General features: G+C 38.5%; 1 protein-coding gene across 1 annotated transcript in view; it reads right to left on the minus strand.

Moving 5' to 3' along the window:
- Positions 1-2,537: 2,537 nt before the first annotated feature.
- abcd3 (ATP binding cassette subfamily D member 3) overlaps positions 2,538-20,212 on the minus strand; it is a 29,519-nt gene continuing 11,844 nt past the window's right edge. Inside the window, exons 11-23 of the mRNA XM_023326531.1 lie at positions 17,866-17,935; positions 17,545-17,642; positions 17,212-17,303; positions 16,673-16,764; positions 16,503-16,575; positions 16,353-16,416; positions 13,657-13,734; positions 11,796-11,861; positions 7,616-7,705; positions 7,410-7,529; positions 7,205-7,309; positions 5,515-5,571; positions 2,538-3,468 (exon numbers count right to left, since the gene is read on the minus strand). Coding sequence (XP_023182299.1) covers positions 3,391-3,468; positions 5,515-5,571; positions 7,205-7,309; positions 7,410-7,529; positions 7,616-7,705; positions 11,796-11,861; positions 13,657-13,734; positions 16,353-16,416; positions 16,503-16,575; positions 16,673-16,764; positions 17,212-17,303; positions 17,545-17,642; positions 17,866-17,935 — 1,083 coding nt within the window. The 3' untranslated portion in view covers positions 2,538-3,390. The remainder of the gene's footprint in view (positions 3,469-5,514; positions 5,572-7,204; positions 7,310-7,409; positions 7,530-7,615; positions 7,706-11,795; positions 11,862-13,656; positions 13,735-16,352; positions 16,417-16,502; positions 16,576-16,672; positions 16,765-17,211; positions 17,304-17,544; positions 17,643-17,865; positions 17,936-20,212) is intronic.

Consider the following 20,212-nt stretch of genomic DNA (forward strand, 5'->3'; position numbering starts at 1 on the left):
GAGCTTCTGCTTTGTGCCCACACAGTCATTTCCTGTTGCTCTCTTCCATTTCAATACAATCATTATTCATCATTACTGATATTTGTAATGATTGATTCCTTACATCAAAAATCATCCTTTGATGGCTTCCAGTTTTAACCTTAGATCATTAAAATTTTCTCATAACATTTTATAATTAAATAAAAGTTGTTTACATAAAAGACAAGTACAATCTCATTGCTTGTATCAAAGTTATATGTTACTGTTAGTTTAAGCTATTTCTTTGCATTTTTGAGTTTTATGGTCGACTTCTAAATTCCAAAGTTTTAGAAATTTTGGAACTTAGCCTTTCACTAGAGGGCCTGTTGAGTTGACAAAGAATTTTATGATTTAGTGTCAAATTCCTTTGAAAAATCTACAAATATACCAAGTGACAACGTTATCAACAAACTGCAGAGAATTTCTTTTTTCTAAATTCATACTGATAATTGTACAAAAGTTTATATTTATTTTCTTTTACAATTTTTAAGTACTTTAGATAACACAGAAATTGGCTGATAGTTACTGAATAAATTAACATCTCTAGATTTGAACAAAGTTGTTCTTTAGCTACTTTTAAATCCTTGGGTAAATACCTGTTTTAAGAGACAAAGAGAGAACATATGTAAAGGTGCTCAGTAATAAAAGGAGCTACTTTGTTTACAAGACTGGCTCTAATGTCATCATGTTGGCCTTTCTGACCACATCTTCCTCCTGCTGGTGGCAGCATATCGTCCGTTGATGAGGCGGATTACGCCAACGAAGAAGACAGTCACTATGTTCCAGGACTGTTCTCAGTGCACAGATTTGCAGCTCTTCCGAGAGGCAACTACATAATGAGGGAGTGCTGGACCTGGAGGAATACCTTCTCTGTTCTTGGCTTCATCTCCAATTGTGCTGATGATGTCACCACCACCAAGACAGTAACCTGTTATCCAAACCAGAAACCCTGGTTGAAAGCACTCAGAGGTGAGGAAAGGACTGACTGCAGGGATTGTGAGGGCCAAAACCAAATATGGCCAGAAAACCCTGGGTCACTTCACCACCGACAAACCCCAGTGTATGTGGAAGAGCATCAAGCACATCACGGACTACAACATCAGGGATGCACAATGCCCAAGGGAGGAAGCCGGAGGACTCATGGAAAAACCAAGGCATGCACAGGGAGAACATGCAAACACAGGACCTTCTTGCTGCTTGGCAACAGTGCTACCAATTGCACCACTTCAGTCTGTTTCCCCCAATAGGTATAATGCTGCTGTTGATGGGTTTCTGCTGCTGACAGCTGGAGGGCTGTGTTGATCCGAGACTGTAGTTGTTAAACAGACCATAGGAGAAAAGTTTGCTGGTTATGAAATAAGCAAATTTGCTGCTATTTTACTAAATAAACTCGTCATAATGTCTGACTGTTTAATCTCCATAGCAACATGGCTGCAGACCAAAAGATCAAAAAGGCTCGGAGGGGTTAACTCTACATTATTTTTCTATGTTAGCACATCTGAGATCTAGAATTGTAAGACAGAGATATCAAGGCAAATAAAACTCAGTAGCTACCAGTAGGCCCCTGAGGGCCCCAATAAATGTTTGAATTGTAACACAGATTATAGATCTAAAACTTTATCATTCATTTCTTGAGAATGGCAATGCTATTAAATTTGATTTAATCTGTTCAGCAGAGATAAAATTTAAAAAAAGATATTGTACATTTAATATTTAATTAAGACGCTTACTTTGTGAAAGTGCAAAGAATCGTCTTGATAGTCGACTGTTATGCTACCATGGCTACAATATGGTGCTATCTGTAATCTTTGTGTTTTAGCTCAGTCGGTTCACAAATACATCACAGCAAATAATAGCCAATAATCTGATTGATTTCAACCTTGGGCAATTAACCTTGGTCCCCTCTCACAGACTTCACTAAATCTATATTTAAGGACTGTTGTTAGCAGGAAGAGGTGATGAGGGGCCTAAATCATGATTCTACCCAAGGCTCTGTATTGCCTTGGCCCGGCCCTACATGAAGAGCTAGAATGGCTGCCCATCTCTCTGATGGAATCTACCTGGAATCCTCCGGTAACCCGGTATGACAGTCCCCTGCTTTTGATTTATTTAATAGTGCATGTTTGGCTTTATGCTGCGGTCCAATTTATTTTTACAGTATTCAGTTCAGTTCTTGACTTAACTGCAACATACTGTATGTATTTTTCATAACATTCTAATTTATTGGGATGATCCTTTACACCTTAGTGTCAAATAATTTGAAAAGGAAAACAAAAAAACACCAAAACAATTACCGTAATTATAAGTAACATTAAGCACATCATTTAACCTCTGAGTTAAATCAGAACTTTAAGTCTGGTGGTCTGACTTCTCATTAACTGTGTTTGTCTGCAGCACAAAAAAATGTGAATGTGTAAAGAAAAGAAGAAGGGGCATTGAAGATTTGGTTCCTAAAGTTTTATACATTTTAAATGCAAAATGAGATTATGACATAATTATTATTCATATAAAACCAACAGTACAATTAAGGCCTCTTTATTCCAAAATAAGGTTTTTTATAAAGTACATTAGAGTGAAAAAAACATTTATTGTGGGTGTCTATAATAATATAGTGTCATAAGTGTACCTAGTCACCAGTTATAAAGATCAAGTAAAATTAGTTTGACTTTTGTTTTATCTCACCACCAGAGAAATATTGAAACATCTAAAAACTGCTTTACAAACCAGGAAAGAAGCCAGTTTAAAAATAAGAAGACATTTTGCAGATTTGCTGTTTCCTGATTGGGTCTTTAGACTTCAGCAACCAAAATGGTACCAAGTTATGATCATTAACCGAAGCTGTGTTCAGTACTAAAACTTGGCCTGGATACTTACTGGAAGTCTATGATTCAGAGAATTTGAAATGAGCCAGGAAAGATGAGCATCAATAAATCAGGAAAGAAACAGTGATCAAAGCTTACAGTGAAATCAAGAGTCATTAACAGGTTCACACCAAAACAGCCTCAGTTCTTATAGTATGACAGGAGACCTGGAGAATCTATCATACATTTGGACAAATACTTGATCTTTTCTCAAAGAATGCAGTCTTTTTAAACCTGTCACTGCAGTGAGGTGTGATCTGGTGCACACACAGTCAAAGTTCAGCATAAATGCTAATACCCACACACTCCATCATCCTTCAAAAATCTCTTACGTAAAAAAATTAACATTTTCCAGAATAACAAAGATTAACCCAAACAAAATTTATGTTAAATAGCAAAAAAAAAAACATCTTACATATTATTTTCTAGCTATAGCTGTGAATTATATCTTTAAAGAACCAAGTTAATGGGCTGTTTCTAAGAGAACAGTGTGGGCTCGGTCACCTAGCATTTAGGAGCCAAACTCTACAGTTTCTTCTGTGATGGGCTTGAACTCGTAGTTCCCTCTGCCGTCCATGTGGAGATAGTACTTCATAAAGAGAACAATACAGTAGAAGATTAATTGGAATGAACTGTGTCTGGTTCAACATTCATTCAAGAACCTTGTGGGTCAGACAGTATAGACAGAGGAAACAACACACAATGTTTGATCAAAGTTCAACATAGAACATTTCAGCATATAATGATCATCTATGGTGTAGAACAGGGGTCACCAACACGGTGCCCGCGGGCCCCCGGTCGCCAGAGGGGACCTTGTCAGTCGCCCGCAGAGCAAGTTCTAAAAATAGCCATTGTCATTAGGGAGCACTGCCAACGAAATTATTTAATTTAATGTTTTTACATTGAATTAATAACATTTGTTTATATTCGAATTTTTTTAAAGCAAATTACAAAAAAATGTTAAAATTAATTGCTTTATGCATACATTTTTTTTCTATAGTTAAAGTTCAGAACTGCGCAGACGCCTGCAGGATTTTATCGGAGGGCAGCAGCGCCTGCAGCTGGACGGCTGCACCCACTCTGCCTACCTTAAGATTTTCCTTGAAGTAAAAAAAGAAAATAATAATTTCTGAAAGTTTTATTATCGAACCCTTTTTACAATTAACAAAATTGTGGAGAAAAATAAAAAGATCTTATGTGTCAAAACATCTTGTACGTAGCGCACGTCTGAGTCTGTGGGGGGAGGGAAAGGGCACGCCAAAGCTTAAATCTGATTGGTCAGTTTGCTTTTGTTTATTTTGCGGCTTGGCGCTTTTTCTGTAAGATAAAAATGAATGACAGGACTTTGAACCTCCCGTAGTTCTAAGAGCAGTCGTTTGGATCCCAGCAGAGATTTTTACAGTGTCGGTTCTGGCGGGTCGTCGGTTTCTGAGCTTCTTTGATGTTTCCCGAACTGGAGAGCAGATGGTCACCTGTCGGCTGACATCTGCTGCTCTTCCTGAGCGTTGCGCTAAGAAAATATTTAATCTAGTGGAAATGTTCCCCAAAAGAGTAGAAATTAAGCAAACATTGTTGCTTCACCTTCTCCTCCTTTGGACGTCTGACACCACCTGAACCTGGGAATCAACATCCTCCTCTTTCCGTGGATCACACGGGTCGACTTCGCTTCCATGTCTTTATTATTTAGCATCGTTTGTGTAAAACGAAAAAAAGGGTGCGCTGCTTTAGTGGTTTAGGTTTGTGCGGCTTTTGTGCGACGCCACATGATGAGCGTTGGAGAGGTGGTTGTGCTCTTGCAGGTCAGGTGCAGTGATACTTTTGTACGTACCTCCCAATCTGTCGGACAGTTTTTTTTCCGACATCTGCTGGTGTCAGCCAGCTGGTGACCCGTCAGCTTTTAAGTTTGTGAAACCACAAAAAAAGCTCATAAACCGGCGACTCGCCAGAACTGCAAACTATAAAAAGTTCAGGCGGGATCATAGAAATATGGGAGATTCAAACTCCACTCATCATTTTTAGCTCACAGAAAAAGCAAACTGACCAATCAGATTTAAGCTTTCGCGTGCCCTTTGACCCCCACAGACTCACAATGATGTGCACTACATACGAGATGTTTTGGCACAAAATAACTTTTTCTTCTCTCCACAATTTTGTTAATAGTAAAGAGGGTTGGATAATAAAAAAATACAATAACGTTTCTTTTTTTTATTTAAAGTTAAATCTGTTCAGCTGCACCAATCCAGACTCTTCTGTCACTTGTGGGTAATTTAGAATCACACAGAAAAGCTCCAAAAGGGAATCAAACTGAAAACTCTGAACTAAGAATTTCTGATCACATAATAGCAATTAACCATAGCTGCATGATAAATTATTACTGCTAACTATTGTCAGTAGTCCCTAACATTAATATGATCAGGCAGCATGCAATCATATGTATGTGCCTATATACTCTTATTATAATGGCTGAGCCAAGAAAATTTATGTCTGTATCAAACAAGTAGCCCTTCGTGTTACTCTGTACCAGTGAAGTAGCTCTCAGTCTCAAAAAGGTTGGTGACCCCTGGTGTAGAAGATCATGAAGCACAAAAGGTCTGAACAATTATCTAAGGAAGTGTTGAACAGCTTCTGTGATTACCTCATGGTGTTTCCATAGGGACTTTCTGTGGGACACTGTAAACAATGTAATGCCCACCTGTGGGTCAAACAGAACATGTAAAGAAGACTCGTTAAAACTTGGCATTTAACGCTGTTGATTCTTCATCTGATTTACTTCTTATAAGCATCTGGTGAAAACTCCACCAGAGTGCATAGGTCACACAAGCCAAAGCTCAAGAGCCATGTGGGCTAATGGGCAGGACAGTTTTCAGAATCTTTAAAGCAAGCCAATTTGTTATAATGCCATTCTGTCATCATCTTGAGAAAATGACTCAAGCTTGTTTTGTCAGGCTTGATTTACAGTATTAGAATGTTTTGATTGAATCTAAACTGATGCGACGATTTGTGTCCAGTGTTCTGCTGCCAAGACTCCGCAGTCGGTATGGAAAACTGAGTTCAGAGTTATTCATTGGGAGATCAGCTGTCCTCCTCCTTGTTGCGTCATTCCTAGGAAGACTCATGGCTGTACTAGCTCAATACGGTGCTTCTACTCAATACTGAGCAAGAGGTCTGAATACTTATGACCATGTGATGTTTCAGTTTTTCTTTTTTAATAAATTTGTAAAAAATTTGACATATTTGTTTTTTCTGTGAAGATGGGATGCAGAGTGTACATTCATGAGAAATAATATGAACTTTTTTTGTCTTTAGCAAATGGTTGCAATGAAACAAAGAGTGAAAAATTTAAAGGGGTCTGAATTCTTTCCGTGCTCACTGTATATTTGTATGCAAAATACAACATTTGGAATATATTAGCCAGCAGTCATTGCATTCCAAACTGCCCTTTGAAATGAGAAAAAGGTATACACTGATCATGATGATATGCTTGCAATTTATTGTCCAGGTTTAATTTGATTATAAAGTTAATTCTAGACTGCAAGTCATATATTCTGGCATCAGTGTTAAGGAAATCCAAGTCTTGTTTGGTCATATGCAAATATATCTTATTTACTCTGAAAAAAAGCTAATTTTTTGTATGATAACAATATTATAAACAGTATTTTAGAACCAAACTTTAGACCCAGTCGAAAAATATTTTATTATTCATTAAGTTGAAATAAAAATAATTCATGCTGATTTTCATATGGGGACAGACTCCTTATCTCCTGCTAATTTAATAGCAATGATACTCTGTTATTTTAACATCTAAATGATCAGCTGTTTAGTGAAAGCAGCGTACACCAGACTGGCTGCCAGTATATCACAAGATAAAACAGTTTGTCTGTGGGACAAAACTGGAGTATCAGCTCTGAAACTGGTACTCCAGTAGTAAAAGGCTCTGTAGTAAAGTGACATTAGTCCAGAAAGGCCATCATAATGTCCAGAATTATGATGGACATTAGATGGCCTGTGTTTTAAATTGTTTTAGCATAACTTTTACATATCCCTCATATGTAGTGACTTTTGTCCAAGTCATCATTTAGAACAGACAATCCAGCTTGTATTTCTTACTCATGACTTGTGCCTACCATGAACTGTCCAGGTGCTGCACTTGAACATTTATGAGTTCCACCTGTGGTGTTCTTCAAATTTTAGGTTATAAATTACCATTATGATTAATGATTTTTAATGTCTGATTAATCAATTCGGAATGATCCATGTCTGCATTCAGATGCCTCAACAACTGACTTCACCTTCATTGGGTGTCATCCACATCTGTGGTGCCCTACCGTTCTGCAGTGGCTGTAGATATAGTCCTCCACATCCACACTCACTGCACTGGTACACTCATCCAGAATAGCAAACTGGGGCTTGTGGTAGAACAGTCTGGCCATCTTCACATTCAGCAAATGAAAAAAAAAAAAATAATAATAATTATAATTAAAATAATTTCATAAACCAGGGAGAAAGGTGTTCAGCATGCTAGGTCCTTACAGCCATTCTCTGCTTTTCCCCTCCACTGAGAACATCCATCCAATCCTGGACTACATCCCAGCTGCCCTCCCTGCCCAGAATGTGACCAAGCTGAACGTTGTCAAGATAATCCTTCAACACCTGGCCAGAGAAAGACAGATCATGCTGTTCTTTAAGGACACAGGCAATGACAGTGAAAGTGTGTGAAGGAGTGTCGTGTGACCTACCTGATCAGAGATGCCCTTCCTGCGTTGCTCTTCAACAGTGTCTGGATAAATAACTTGATCCCTCAGGGAGCCAAGAGTCATATAGGGTCTCTGTAAGAAAGCCGATCAACTCAAATGAAACATCCATCTCAATTCAGGTGGCTTCAGCTGCAGTGTAATTTCAGATATCATTGGCTCTTTCAGTTATCAAAAATTTCTGAAGTTGAATGTCAGATAGCTTCCTGCTAAAAGTATCCAACAACCCAAGGATCTAGTTGCTGTTGTGAAAGTCTGAATACACTCAGAGACAGGCTACACAGATATGACCTGTTTGGGAGAATTGACAACCATTGACAGAAACATGGTATTTAGTTAAATATGATGAACGTGTTTTAGTTTACGGAGACATGCCTTCCTCATTCTCACAAGAAAAGCTGGAGTGACTCCACAGTTCCATGAACTAAAGATGTAAACCCAGAAACATACTCTCCAAGAACAACATTTTACATTGACTGTGTTTTGACAACAAGAACCAGAACCACAGTACATATAGTTTGTGCTTCAAACTCCACTGTGATGAGCAAACTGCAAGGGGTCCTGACATGTGTTTGTCTGGACCCCATGCAGACAATCATGGGGTTCTCTCCAGGAACTTCAATAAATGGGGTGTCAGGGCGACAGGTCTATACAACAACAATATCTTCTCTTGAGTCAACCTAAGGTTGAAGAGGTGCTACAGAATCCCACAGAGCTGCTTTGAACAAGCCTCAGAACCCTGGTGCTGACACCATCTGGACCTGCAGCCTTGTTGCGGTTCAGTCTCTCCAGCTGCCTCTTCACCTGAATTCTAAAGATGGACCAGTAGGAGGGGCAGGCAAAGTGAGAGTGGGGACTATTCCCCAGAGCATTGGAAATAGTACTTAGTGGCATGTTTTTTATCCTGTGTTTCACCATGAGTGAGATGGAACTGTGTTACATTGAACTTACTGTTGTGTGTTAAGGGAAATGTTCATTTTAATGCAATTCTCAGTTTGCCAAGTTTGAGGATAATGTCCTGTTCACACTAAATGTTTTTGAGCACAATTCATTATCATGTTTAAATAAAATTAATCACATCAGAAATTTTGTTCATGCAATTTGAAACAAGAAATACAATTATTCTAAAGTATAATAAGTAGTTATTTTTGACTTGATAATGTCAGTAAACTAGTTTAACTAGGTGAGGGCAGTTTTTCTCAGATATTGTGAAATAATTATTTGGTTTAAATTGCAGCATTAAAATTTAAAGTTAAAATTCACAATTCAAGATTAATGAACTTAAAGTTTAGACAACTTGTCTCTTGTTAAATGAACTTCATAAACTTTAATCTCTGAATTAAAACCAATACCAGAGTTTTCCACAGAAAACCTGCTAAGCCTGGTGGTACGGTAGAGCAGTCCACCAGCCACCCATCAAGTTTTTGTCTTAATAAATGCTAAAAGTTACAAAAATTATGATGAGCAGACATCATAATTTGAAAATAACTTGTGAGGTAGGGACAGGGGTGGCCAAGTTCAGTGCATCTACTGTATATCTAGCTTAATCCATCTTTTCTATCACTGCTCCTAGTGTAAAAACAACCCTATTTAAAATAAACAAACAGGAGAATTGGGAGTTTCTCAATTCAACAAGTCAACAATTTTAGCCTTGTTGACTTAAATTGCATTTTCGAGGCAACAGCTGGACTTTCATTTTCAAGCTAAGCCATCTTCAAATGTTTTACAGTGTAGTGTAGCAGAATTAGAAAACCGGAATATACTGTAGTATAATACTGTAATATTTCAGTCTAAAGTTTCAGATATCATTGATTCCGTTGCCCCAATTAAAATGAAGGTTGTGTCTGATAGGAAGAAATCTCCATGGAGAAATGCACAAACAGTTAGATCTGCAAGACAACTCTGCCGTAGGGCAGAATGAAAATGGCGTAAAACTCAACTCCACGTTCACTATGACATCTATAAAGAAATACTACGTAACTATCATTTAACACTAAAACATGCAAGAGAGGCTTTCTTTGCAGATGTCATAAACATAAACAAAAACATTAACAATGCTCGAGCTTTATTTGCAACAGTTGACAGGCTCACAAACCCTCCTATGACGTTATTGCCTGAATTTCAATATATTGCTGCCTGCAACCAGTTTTCCAGCTTCTTTTCAGAGAAAATTTAAAAAAAAAAATCAGAGGATTAATCTGTATATCCACTATAAAGTCAGTACCAATGCTGAACCGAAACAAAACAAATACAGGAAAAATGACCCAATTTCAACTACTTAATTATAAAACCCTAGAGGAAATTATAAGTCCACTAAGCTCAAGTTCCTGCTGTCTGGATGTTTTACCCTCACATTTCTTTAAGAAAGTCCTGCTACTATTATTGATCTGATCCAAATAGTAAACTTATCGCTCTCATCAGGCGTTTTTCCCCAGGCTTTGAAAACAGCAGTAATCAAACCACTGATAAAAAAGAACAATCTGGACAAATCACTACTGCAGAACTACAGGCCGATCTCCAACCTCCCATTCATCAGCAAAGTTATTGAAAAAGCTGCGTGTAAACAATTAAATAGTTTCCTAACAATAACCAACCGCTTTGACTCCTTTCAGTCTGGTTTCTGATCTCACCACAGCACAGAGATCGTCCTCGTAAAAATGTTCAATGACATCCATATAAATACAGACTGTGGGAGAACCACAGTGCTGGTTCTGTTGGACCTCAGTGCAGCTTTTGACACTGTTGACCATGACATATTACTGAATCGACTGGAGAGTTGGGTCAGACTCTCTGGTCCAGTGCTTAACTGGTTTGAATCTTACATAAAGAACAGGGATTTCTTTGTTTCAATTGGAAACTTCTCATCAAAGCGGTCAGAGGTCACATGTGGGGTACCCCAAGGTTCAATCCTAGGACCCCTCTTATTCAATATTTATATGCTCCCACTAGCTCAGGTTATAACAGGAAATAATATTAGCTACCATAACTATGCAGATGATTCATAGCTCTACATTACAATGTCACCAGGTGACTCAGAGCCCATCCAATCACTGAACAGATGCTTAGAACAGATAAATGTGTGGATGTGCCAAAACCTTCTCCAGCTGAACAGAAACAAAACTGAAGTTATCATCTTTGGACCTAAAGAGGAACGATCTAGAGTCAATGCACAGCTTCAGTTATTACAACTAAAAACCAGCGATCAGGCCCGAAACCTGGGAGTAGTTATGGACTCTGACCTGAACCTCCAGAGCCACATAAAGACAGTTACAAAGTCGGCCTTCTATCACCTGAAGAACATTTCCAGGATTAAAGGACTAATGTCTCAGCCAGATCTAGAGAAACTCATCCATGCGTTCATCTTCAGTCGTATTGATTATTGCAACAGCGTCTTCACAGGTCTGTCCAACAAATCAATTAAACAGCTGCAGCTGATCCAGAATGCTGCTGCTCGCGTTCTCACTAAAACCAGGAAGATAGAGCACATAACACCAGTTTTAAAGTCCCTCCACTGGCTCCCTGTAGCTCAAAGAATAGACTTTAAAATACTGTTGTTAGTTTATAAATCACTGAACGGCTTAGCACCACAATACATTCAAGATCTGCTGTTGTTGTATCAACTTTCCAGACCTCTCAGGTTCTGGTTCTGGTCTGCATCCCCAGAACCAGAACCAAACGAGGAGAAACAGCTTTCAGCATCTATGCACCACAAATTTGGAACAAACTTCCAGAAAACTGTAAAACAGCTGAAACACTGACTTCTTTTAAATCTAGACTAAAAACCCACCTGTTTAGGATTGTATTTGAAACGTAATCAATTACAAATTTATTGGTGGAACTTGAATTAATGCTGTGTTTTGATTATTGATTCTATGTTGCATTGTGTTTCTGTGTTTGATATGACGTAAAGCACTTTGAAATGCCTTGCTGCTGAAATGTGCTATACAAATAAAATTTGATTGATTGAATGATTGATTGTAGTATATTTTTATGACCCCATAAAAATTAAGGGTAATACTAAGCACATTTCTTGACTTTTTCAGGAGTCAAATAGTAAGATACACATTTTTCTTCCTGTCTTGAGTCTTGTTTCTACATGCTTACTCTTCACAAGTTGCATCAATCATGATCTACACTAGAAAAAGTGTATTTAAAAACATTTTACCTGGGGAACATAGAAGAGTTTTCCTCTCTCAGGCTTAGTCAGGTTTCCACCAAACAATGGCCACAACTATGAAAAAAAACAATAGAAAAGAACAAATAAGCACCACATAAGGAGATGACTCAGCTTTGAGCCATGACTCACTAACCCTTTCGGTCATTGCTAATTTCAACCATAAGGTTGATTTTACATTCATTAATAGAAATTAATCAAGGCCTCCAGTACCAGCCCCAAAGCATTATGGATCATCCACCATTCTTCACTGTTGGTTTGGTGTTCTTTTCTTTAAAGGCTTCATTGCATCGTCTGTAAGCACACCGTTTGTGTGAATTACCGAAAAGCTCCACTTTTGTTTCATCTGTTCATAAAATGTTGTCCCAGAAGGATTGAGGTTTGTCCAGGTTCTCTTTGGCAAGGATCACACGTTCTTTTTTTATGTCTGTACTTAACAATGGGGTCTTCCTTAGCCACCGCCCGTAAAGCCCCACTTTGTTTAGTGTGTGGTACTTGTTGAAACAATTACACCAGACTGGTCCAGGTTGGTCTTTAGATGTTTGATGTGGTGTTTTTTCCACCATTCGCACCAACCATCGATGACTTCTGTCATCACCTTTTCTCTTCCCCCCACGTCCAGGGGGGTTTCTTCACTGTTCCATGCCTGGAAACCTTCTTAACATTATGCACCTTTGAAACAGGGATACTAAGGTCTTTGGAGATACAGTAGCTTTATACCCTTTGGTGTCGGGATCTGTTCCTTATCTGTGTTTATTTTGAGTTTCTGTCTCTCTGAGTCTCCGTGTTGTCCTGTCTCCCCTTGATTGTTTCCAGGTGTTTCTTGTCTCTTTGATTACCCTCTGTGTATTTAACCCCACCTGTGTTCTTTGTTCCTTTTCGGGTCCTCGTCATGTTTGTCCAGTACCTGTTGTCACTACCTGCGAGCTTCTGCATCCGCTCCTTTGTGCTGCCTGGACTTTGTATGTTTTTGGATTTCTGGACTTGTTTTCATTATTAAACCTTCTTATTCATCTTACCCTGGGTAAGATGAACAAGGGTCTGCTGCCTCACAACCCAAATCATAACATTTGGAGGTCTTGTGCTTGCAAATAATAGCATTTCTGGTGTCCTCAGACAGCGCCTTTGTCTTAACCGTTGTCACATATGAAGATGGAATAACAGGTGGCTTTTAAAGCATCAACATGATCATTCACTGGTTAATTCATGTCACATGTGTGGAGGCAGTTCATCACAAGTGATTAACTGATTTGCAGTTAAGTGTGCCAATACCATTGGCATGGTAAACATTGTTTTTCTTTGTTTTCCTCATAATGTTTATCTTTTTAAATGTTTTTTATCATTTGTCGTTTTGCATTAAATGCAAGCTATCGGCAGTAAAATGTTGTTTCACTTGATGAATTTCCTTCAGTAATTATTCCATTATACTGTATGTACCTAAACTTCATGGGTGCCAGTAATGTTGAGCAGGACTGTATGTAAACCAACAGCAATGCATAAACTTGACTATTTTTTAATCCAAATGAAAAATAAAACTCAGATCACATGTTAACATTATGTAGTTCAGATGTTTCACACAGCTTTCTGCAGCTACCTCAGAAAGCTGACCAAGCTGCGGTAGACTGAGTCTGAACCGGTTAGAGACGAGCTAGTGGAAAAGCGCCTTTTAAAGGATTAACCAGGGTAATAAACTCCTTGAGATTAAAAATCTATTTTACGATAGTGTCCTGACAGAGAGTAAAGGGAAGTTTAGCGATTCTGGGCTGTCTTTTTAAAAATCTGACAGGTAGAGACCTGAGCCCAAAAAGATGCTCATCTGTGTTACCTGGAGACCTAAACAGAACACACTCACCTCTCCGAGCACTCTAAACAAGGAGCTCTTTCCACAGCCGTTAGGTCCACAAACAAGAACATTGGTGCCGGACCTCACCTTCAGAGCACACAAACACAATTTCTTAGCTTTCTGAAAACACATTCTTACACAATGCAGAATTAACCATAAGAAGATGATTTTTGTAAACTATTTACTGTTTTTTCTCAAACAAAAAATATCTATTTTCCTCCATTTTGGGAGTATTGCAAGTGGTAACCCTCTCACTCAAGGACAACCAGAACTTGAGTCTGGTTGGATGCAGGATGCATATTAATGTACCTATGCATCCTTCTGTTTTTCAAATATGCTCTATTTATCTTTTCTAAATAGTTGTGGTCTGTAGATATGGTGCTCTCTGTCCTGCTGCATTCACATTACAATAAAGATTGTGGGTCGACTGATAAATATTTGATGCTTTTCACCATCAGGGATTGGCCTTAAAAAGATGAATACATCACTGATTTTTAAAAAGACATAACAATGGACAACACAATGCTGCAATCTATATAGTGGCATGTGGAGCTGCATCATCCAGTTATCTCCGTTAGCTTCTGATCAGTGTTGGCTCTCGTGCTCTTAATGTGTTCTGACATCAATAACTGTACCCACTTTTATTGCAGAAAATGCACTAGTGCAGCACACGTGATATCATAAATGCAGCTCAGTTGGATGAGAAGGAAGGAATGGAGGTAAATCACTGACAATCTGATCTGAGCTCTGTGCAATAAGCTTTATTCCTCAGTCAGATGGCTGCATGTTGGAGCAGCACTGTTATGTTAGTTCAGCTCTACTCCGTTTCTAGACTTTTAGTCATGTTTTTGATTCAAGCTTTGCATTTTTGTTCAATTATTCCCTCGGGTTTGGAGGCTGTGCAGCTGGAAGGATTTTTGCGCTTACTTTTGGACAATTATGATGTGTAATTGAGGCATCCATCATAATGGGCTCATATACCCAACATCTTTTGTCAGACAAGAGATAAAGAGGAGCAGCAAAAGCAAAGGAGGTAGATTAACAGTTCTTGCCAACAACTGATTGTGTCATGATTGCAACATGTTAAGACATGCTAAGCCATGTCTTAACATGTCTCAACATCTTAAGACATGACAAAGTAGCTTAAATGCATCTGAGTAGCATCCGACCCGCATAACAAACAGGTGTTCAATATGCAAGTTTTTAAAATTTTCTACAGTTTTTTTTCTCATGTGATCCAGAGTTTAAAATGTTTCAACTGGCCAAAACCTTCAAACCGCTTGTGTTTGGTTACAAGACTCTGCATGGACGTCACTGACCCTATGTGAAGTTCTGCACACAGAATACCCGCAGAAGTGAAAGACAACTCAGAAAAAATAAATAAAAAATCAAGAGACTGAGTTGTTTAAGCTCAGGTTAATGTGCTCAGTGGAGCTGCTTATGACTAACGGGTAATAATGTTTCAGCAGAGAAGTAAGACGCCGGTTTTGTTGAGCCATGGCTATAAATGTAGCCATGGCCCATGTGTTGGGTTCAGCCCAAGTGGAGGAAAACTGAGGCTTTTAACACCCTGTGTGTTTAGCTGTTACCAAGGAAACAAGATGGCAGGGAGTAACTCGAGGCACCAGAGTGAAGCTTTTTGTCATACAGTCTCTTTGGTAGAGAGAGACACAATGAAAACAAACAAGCAATATTATTGCCCTTATTTTATTATCAAACTCATTTTAATTTTTCATGGAATTAACTGATTTATTGTTTATCGCGACAAACCTATCTGTGACTCATTATGAAAGGTGTGCCTCTTTTTCAGATCGCTCCCCCTACCCTAATGTCAGGTGAGATTACAGATGGAGAAAGACAGACGTTAACCTCAAGTCCAACAGACAGGAGCATTTCAGTTAGTTAGATTTTGTTGCAAAAGTTGGACCTCTTTCCTTTCTTACTGCTCTGGCTGGATGCTTTGTGCTGCACACTTTACACACTCCATCATCTCTGTAATGTTACACACTTCAGGGTTTTCATCTGTGTATTATAAGTCTGGCCGGCTGCCAGGCTTTACTTGACCAAGCTAAGTGTTGCTACAATGCTTCCAACATGCGCCATATCAAATGTTTTGTCTAATTCCAGTCAGGCAGAGATGCTGGGCGGGTTTTCTAGGAGAAACGTTGCACTCTTTCAGATAACAGACAACACATCTGATCTGAACAGAGCAGGAAGCAGGAGCTGAGTGTGAAAACAGAACTCCTTTATGAGTCCAATTCTGTTCTCTGGATCATCAGGTCAACCTTAATGTTTCTTATTTAAGTTGGCCTGTTAGAGCAGGGGTCTCAAACTCCAGTCCTCAAGGGCCGCAGTCCTGCAGTTTTTAGATGTGCCACAGGTACAAAACACTGGAATGAAATGACTTAATGACCTCCTCCTCGTGTAGATCAGTTTTCCAGAGCCTTAATGACCTAATTATTCTGTTCAGGTGGTGCAGCAGAGGCACATCTAAAAGTTGCAGGACTGCGGCCCTCGAGGACTGGAGTTTGAGACCCCTGTGTTAGAGCTATGATATTATCATGTTGCTTTATTTTACCACTAAACCCTTCAATATTTCTTTAAAATAAAGTAACAATTTTAATCAATGGATTGTGTGGTTACTCTGTGATTGGTGTTCATTTCAGCCACTGAGGAGCTGAAATGAACACATTTACATACTCTACCTCAAATGTGAGGTCTCTGATCAGTAGGTCTCCATTTGGTGTCGCCAGTGGAGTATGGTCAAATCTGCAAAATGTCACAAAAACGACAGTTTACCAAGAAAGGCAAAAAGAATCACCAAATATGTCTTACTATTTAAGAGCAAGAATTACTTAATGATGTTGTCTCTGTTAATGATCTGACCACTTCCAGGAACCAGGACGGTTTTCTCTGCAGTCTCTGTTTCTACAGTGGAAGTAAAAATATAACCACTGGGTTAAGAAAAGACATCGTTGGTCAGAAGAAATGACGACCAGTGCCAATGACAGATTTCTGTGTGTACCCCTCTCCTGCAAGGAAACCATGGTGCGTTCATATTTGCCAGTGTTGAGCTCCTTTAAAACTGTCATCAGTTCAGTGATTCGAGCTGTGAACCTAAGTGGAACACACAGCAAAAATATTTTGTTTTCAAGGTAAACATCCACTATATATAGCTATTCCTCAGAAAATGTGAATATTTATATTCAATATTTTCTGAATATAATAAAAAATATATTGAATTATTTTCAGTAATTCAATAATACTTCTGAAATACTAAAATAGTATTTCAGAAATATTAATATGTCAGAGTTTCTGAAATACTTTTGATATTTCAGAAAGTAAAACTCATATTCTATAGATTCGTTACATACTGTATATATATGCTAAATTATTTCAAGACTTTTCTTTCGGAATTTTTCCACAAAATTCAGCATCTCAGAAACTTAGAAAGTTGGGAAAAAGTGAAATGTCAAACTCCTGGTGTTGCATCTTAATTAGCTAACTAACTTCAAATACCTGCATGGAGAATTTTTAGATGAGCTATCATCCCACAATACTCACCCAGAAAGGCGGGTCATCTCTCGCCCAGCCAATACAATCCTACCCAGGGCCTGAGACATTCTCAAGAGCATCCTGCCACTCTGGTAGTAGTCCTGGTAAACAAAAAGTATGAATAGATTTTTAAAGTTTGGAGTTGCTGTATGTTGGACATCTGTGTGCTATTGGTATGGAAGGACACATCACAACAATTTATTAATCAGAATTATCAGGTCTTAACTACCTCAAACCACCTTTTAAAGACAACCTTTCAGTTTTCTAGCATTCTGTACTATAACTACAATAAGATGATTAAGACTTGTGTGTGTACACATGAAGCAGATATGACGATCTGACCTCCAGCAGCTCAGAATGTGTGCTGTGCAGGTGCCGGGAGTCGGACAGGTTGAGAAAGGGACGGCTGACCACCAGATAGCCCACCACTGTTGCCACATCTGCAGATTAACACCAATTGGGTAAGAAATGTTCTCAAGTTTAAAACACTGCAGATCTAAAAAACCAAAAAGGAACCTGGAGTAAATATCTCCCACAATCTGCCCTGACACTGCAAAAAGAGGAGCACACATTCTGCTACATGTCTTAAAGAATTTAATTTAACAAATAACATTAATTTAACATAAATCAGAGTTCAGTGTATAAGTCTACATTTCAACTTACACTTTGCAATAATGCTGTCCACAAACCCCATAGAGAAGCGAAAGAAGATGAAATTATGCAGGTGATCCGCCTGAGGAAATACAATATATAGATCAGAAAGTATTTTGATACTAAACATAATGAGCTCCTCCAAAGCTCATCCACTTAGGACAAGCATCTGTTTCATCGTTAAACAAATATATATATATTTTTAAAATAATATTAATAAAGTCCAACTTGACTTTCAATATTCTTGGTTCAGACATCAGGTTGGAGTCCCAGATCCAGAACCCAAGATAACATATTTCTGCAGACTGTTTTGTTGATGTCATCCAAACCTTACAGTCGTCATTTCCATCGTTTTTCAAGCAGAATGCCTATTTATATATGGAGAATGGGGAGTGTACAGCAAGCGGTGAGAGCTGCTGTCAGCCTCTCCCACCTCTGAAGCATATGCAGGCGGTCAATCTGGCTGACAGCAGCCTGCAGTAGAGCAGAGAGGAGACCCACTCCATTCTGCTTGCAAATCACGATGGAATCATGACTGCACAAAGCTGTCATGTTTTCTAAAGTTTGGAATTGATTCACAAAGCCTTAGTCACCAATTTATCTCTTCCACTGCCTCTGATAAGTATCTCTTGGTTAAATTATAATCATGCAAAACATTTACTTAGAGTAGGTTCAAACAAAGTATTTACATTATTAAATTTACATTTAGTAAATTATTTCACAACGTTTATTTGTAGTTCTAAATGTTTCAAGTATTTTTATTCACTTTTGCTTTGCTGGTGTTGATATTCATTTCTATAGTGCCCAGATCACACATGACCAAATATGCAATGCAAAATAATGTTCACTCGCTGTCAATATTCTCTTCGCTAAGAGTTGTTGGGGTTTTTTCTTGGTTGACATGTAGGAAAACAAGGGCATCAACATGAGCCGGATGAAGGCTTGCCCGCTTTCTCGTAATGGTATTCCCAGCGAGAGAGAAAATCCTCTCGCTGGGAGTGCTGGTTGCCGGAACAGCTAAATATTTTCTGCTGAGGTTTGCCAGACGGGGAAATCTGCCCTGGTTGCTGGCCCACCACTGCAGCGGGTTCACCATGGTGGGGATCTGCGGTAGCAAAAAAAATATCAAGGATTTCTTCGGCAGCAGTGGTGCTGTGTGCTGCTGATCCCCTGTAACTCTGGTAATGTGGCCCAAAAAGTTGCAAAAAATCTTCTTCACGTCTGACTTTTTTCCCGGTCACCGGCTCGCTCTGATCGGGCGAGTTTTAGACGGCTCGTGTTTTGTAGTGGACTGCAGCTGCAACTCCATCTCCTTTTAAAAACACTGTAAAACCACAAATATGCATCCATCTACATATCATTTAAACTAATGTATTAACTTATTTTTCTTGTGTCTTGTGACGTATACTGTGTTGTCAGATCAGCACAGGCTGTCACCACCGGCAATCACATGACTGCGACTAGTCGACATGAAATGTAAAAACTCGCGAGACGTCCTAGAGTCGACTAGTCGGCTAATTGGTTCAACCCCTGCTAACATTAGCATATTAGGCTGGTATCAACAGGTAGCCATATATGCGAGTAGTAAAGGCATACATAACACATGAAAATGTACTGACGACAAATAACTCACCGTTAAAGATTTGCTTCTTCCAATGTGCAAGTCCATAAATGTTCTGAAAGCTTCCTACACGACTTTACTGCCCATGCGCACTGCTGAGCTGAAGCATTCACTCCAGTAACAAAAATATTCAAATCCAGTTTACTAAAAATAACCTAGTCTGGTAACTTTCTCAGGCCAAACATGTACATTACTGACCTTACTTGAGTTACAACATTTTAGTGAGACTTAAGCTAAACATACAAACCTAATCTAAGTAAGAATAGGTATTGCGTTTTAGAGTGAAGTAATCTGGGCAAAAGGAGCCCCAACTACGTACTAAGTGCTGTACATGTTCATACTTTTCAGTTAGCCAACATTTCTAAAAATCCTTTTTTAGTATTGGTCTTAAGTAATATTCTAATTTCCTAAGATACTGAACTTAGGGTTTTCATTAGTTTTCATCAACATTAAAAGAAAAAAACATTTGAAATATATCAGTCTGTGTGTAACAAATGAATATAATATATATATAGTATACTTGTTATATAACAAACTTGTTATATAACAAAATTGCACTTCCAGCAATTTTGACTGGAATTGCTGATATAAATCCACTTTGTCATTTCTTGCTGTCTAACAAATAAATGTACAGACAGCTGTGTATACAAAGGAACATTGCAATGCCAGTGTAGCTTATATATAACATTATAACCATTCAATTATTATATTAGATAGTTCCATATTTTTTTCCTTTAA

The sequence above is a fragment of the Xiphophorus maculatus genome, chromosome 21 (assembly GCF_002775205.1).
Source record: "Xiphophorus maculatus strain JP 163 A chromosome 21, X_maculatus-5.0-male, whole genome shotgun sequence".
NCBI classification, from domain to species: domain Eukaryota; kingdom Metazoa; phylum Chordata; class Actinopteri; order Cyprinodontiformes; family Poeciliidae; genus Xiphophorus; species Xiphophorus maculatus.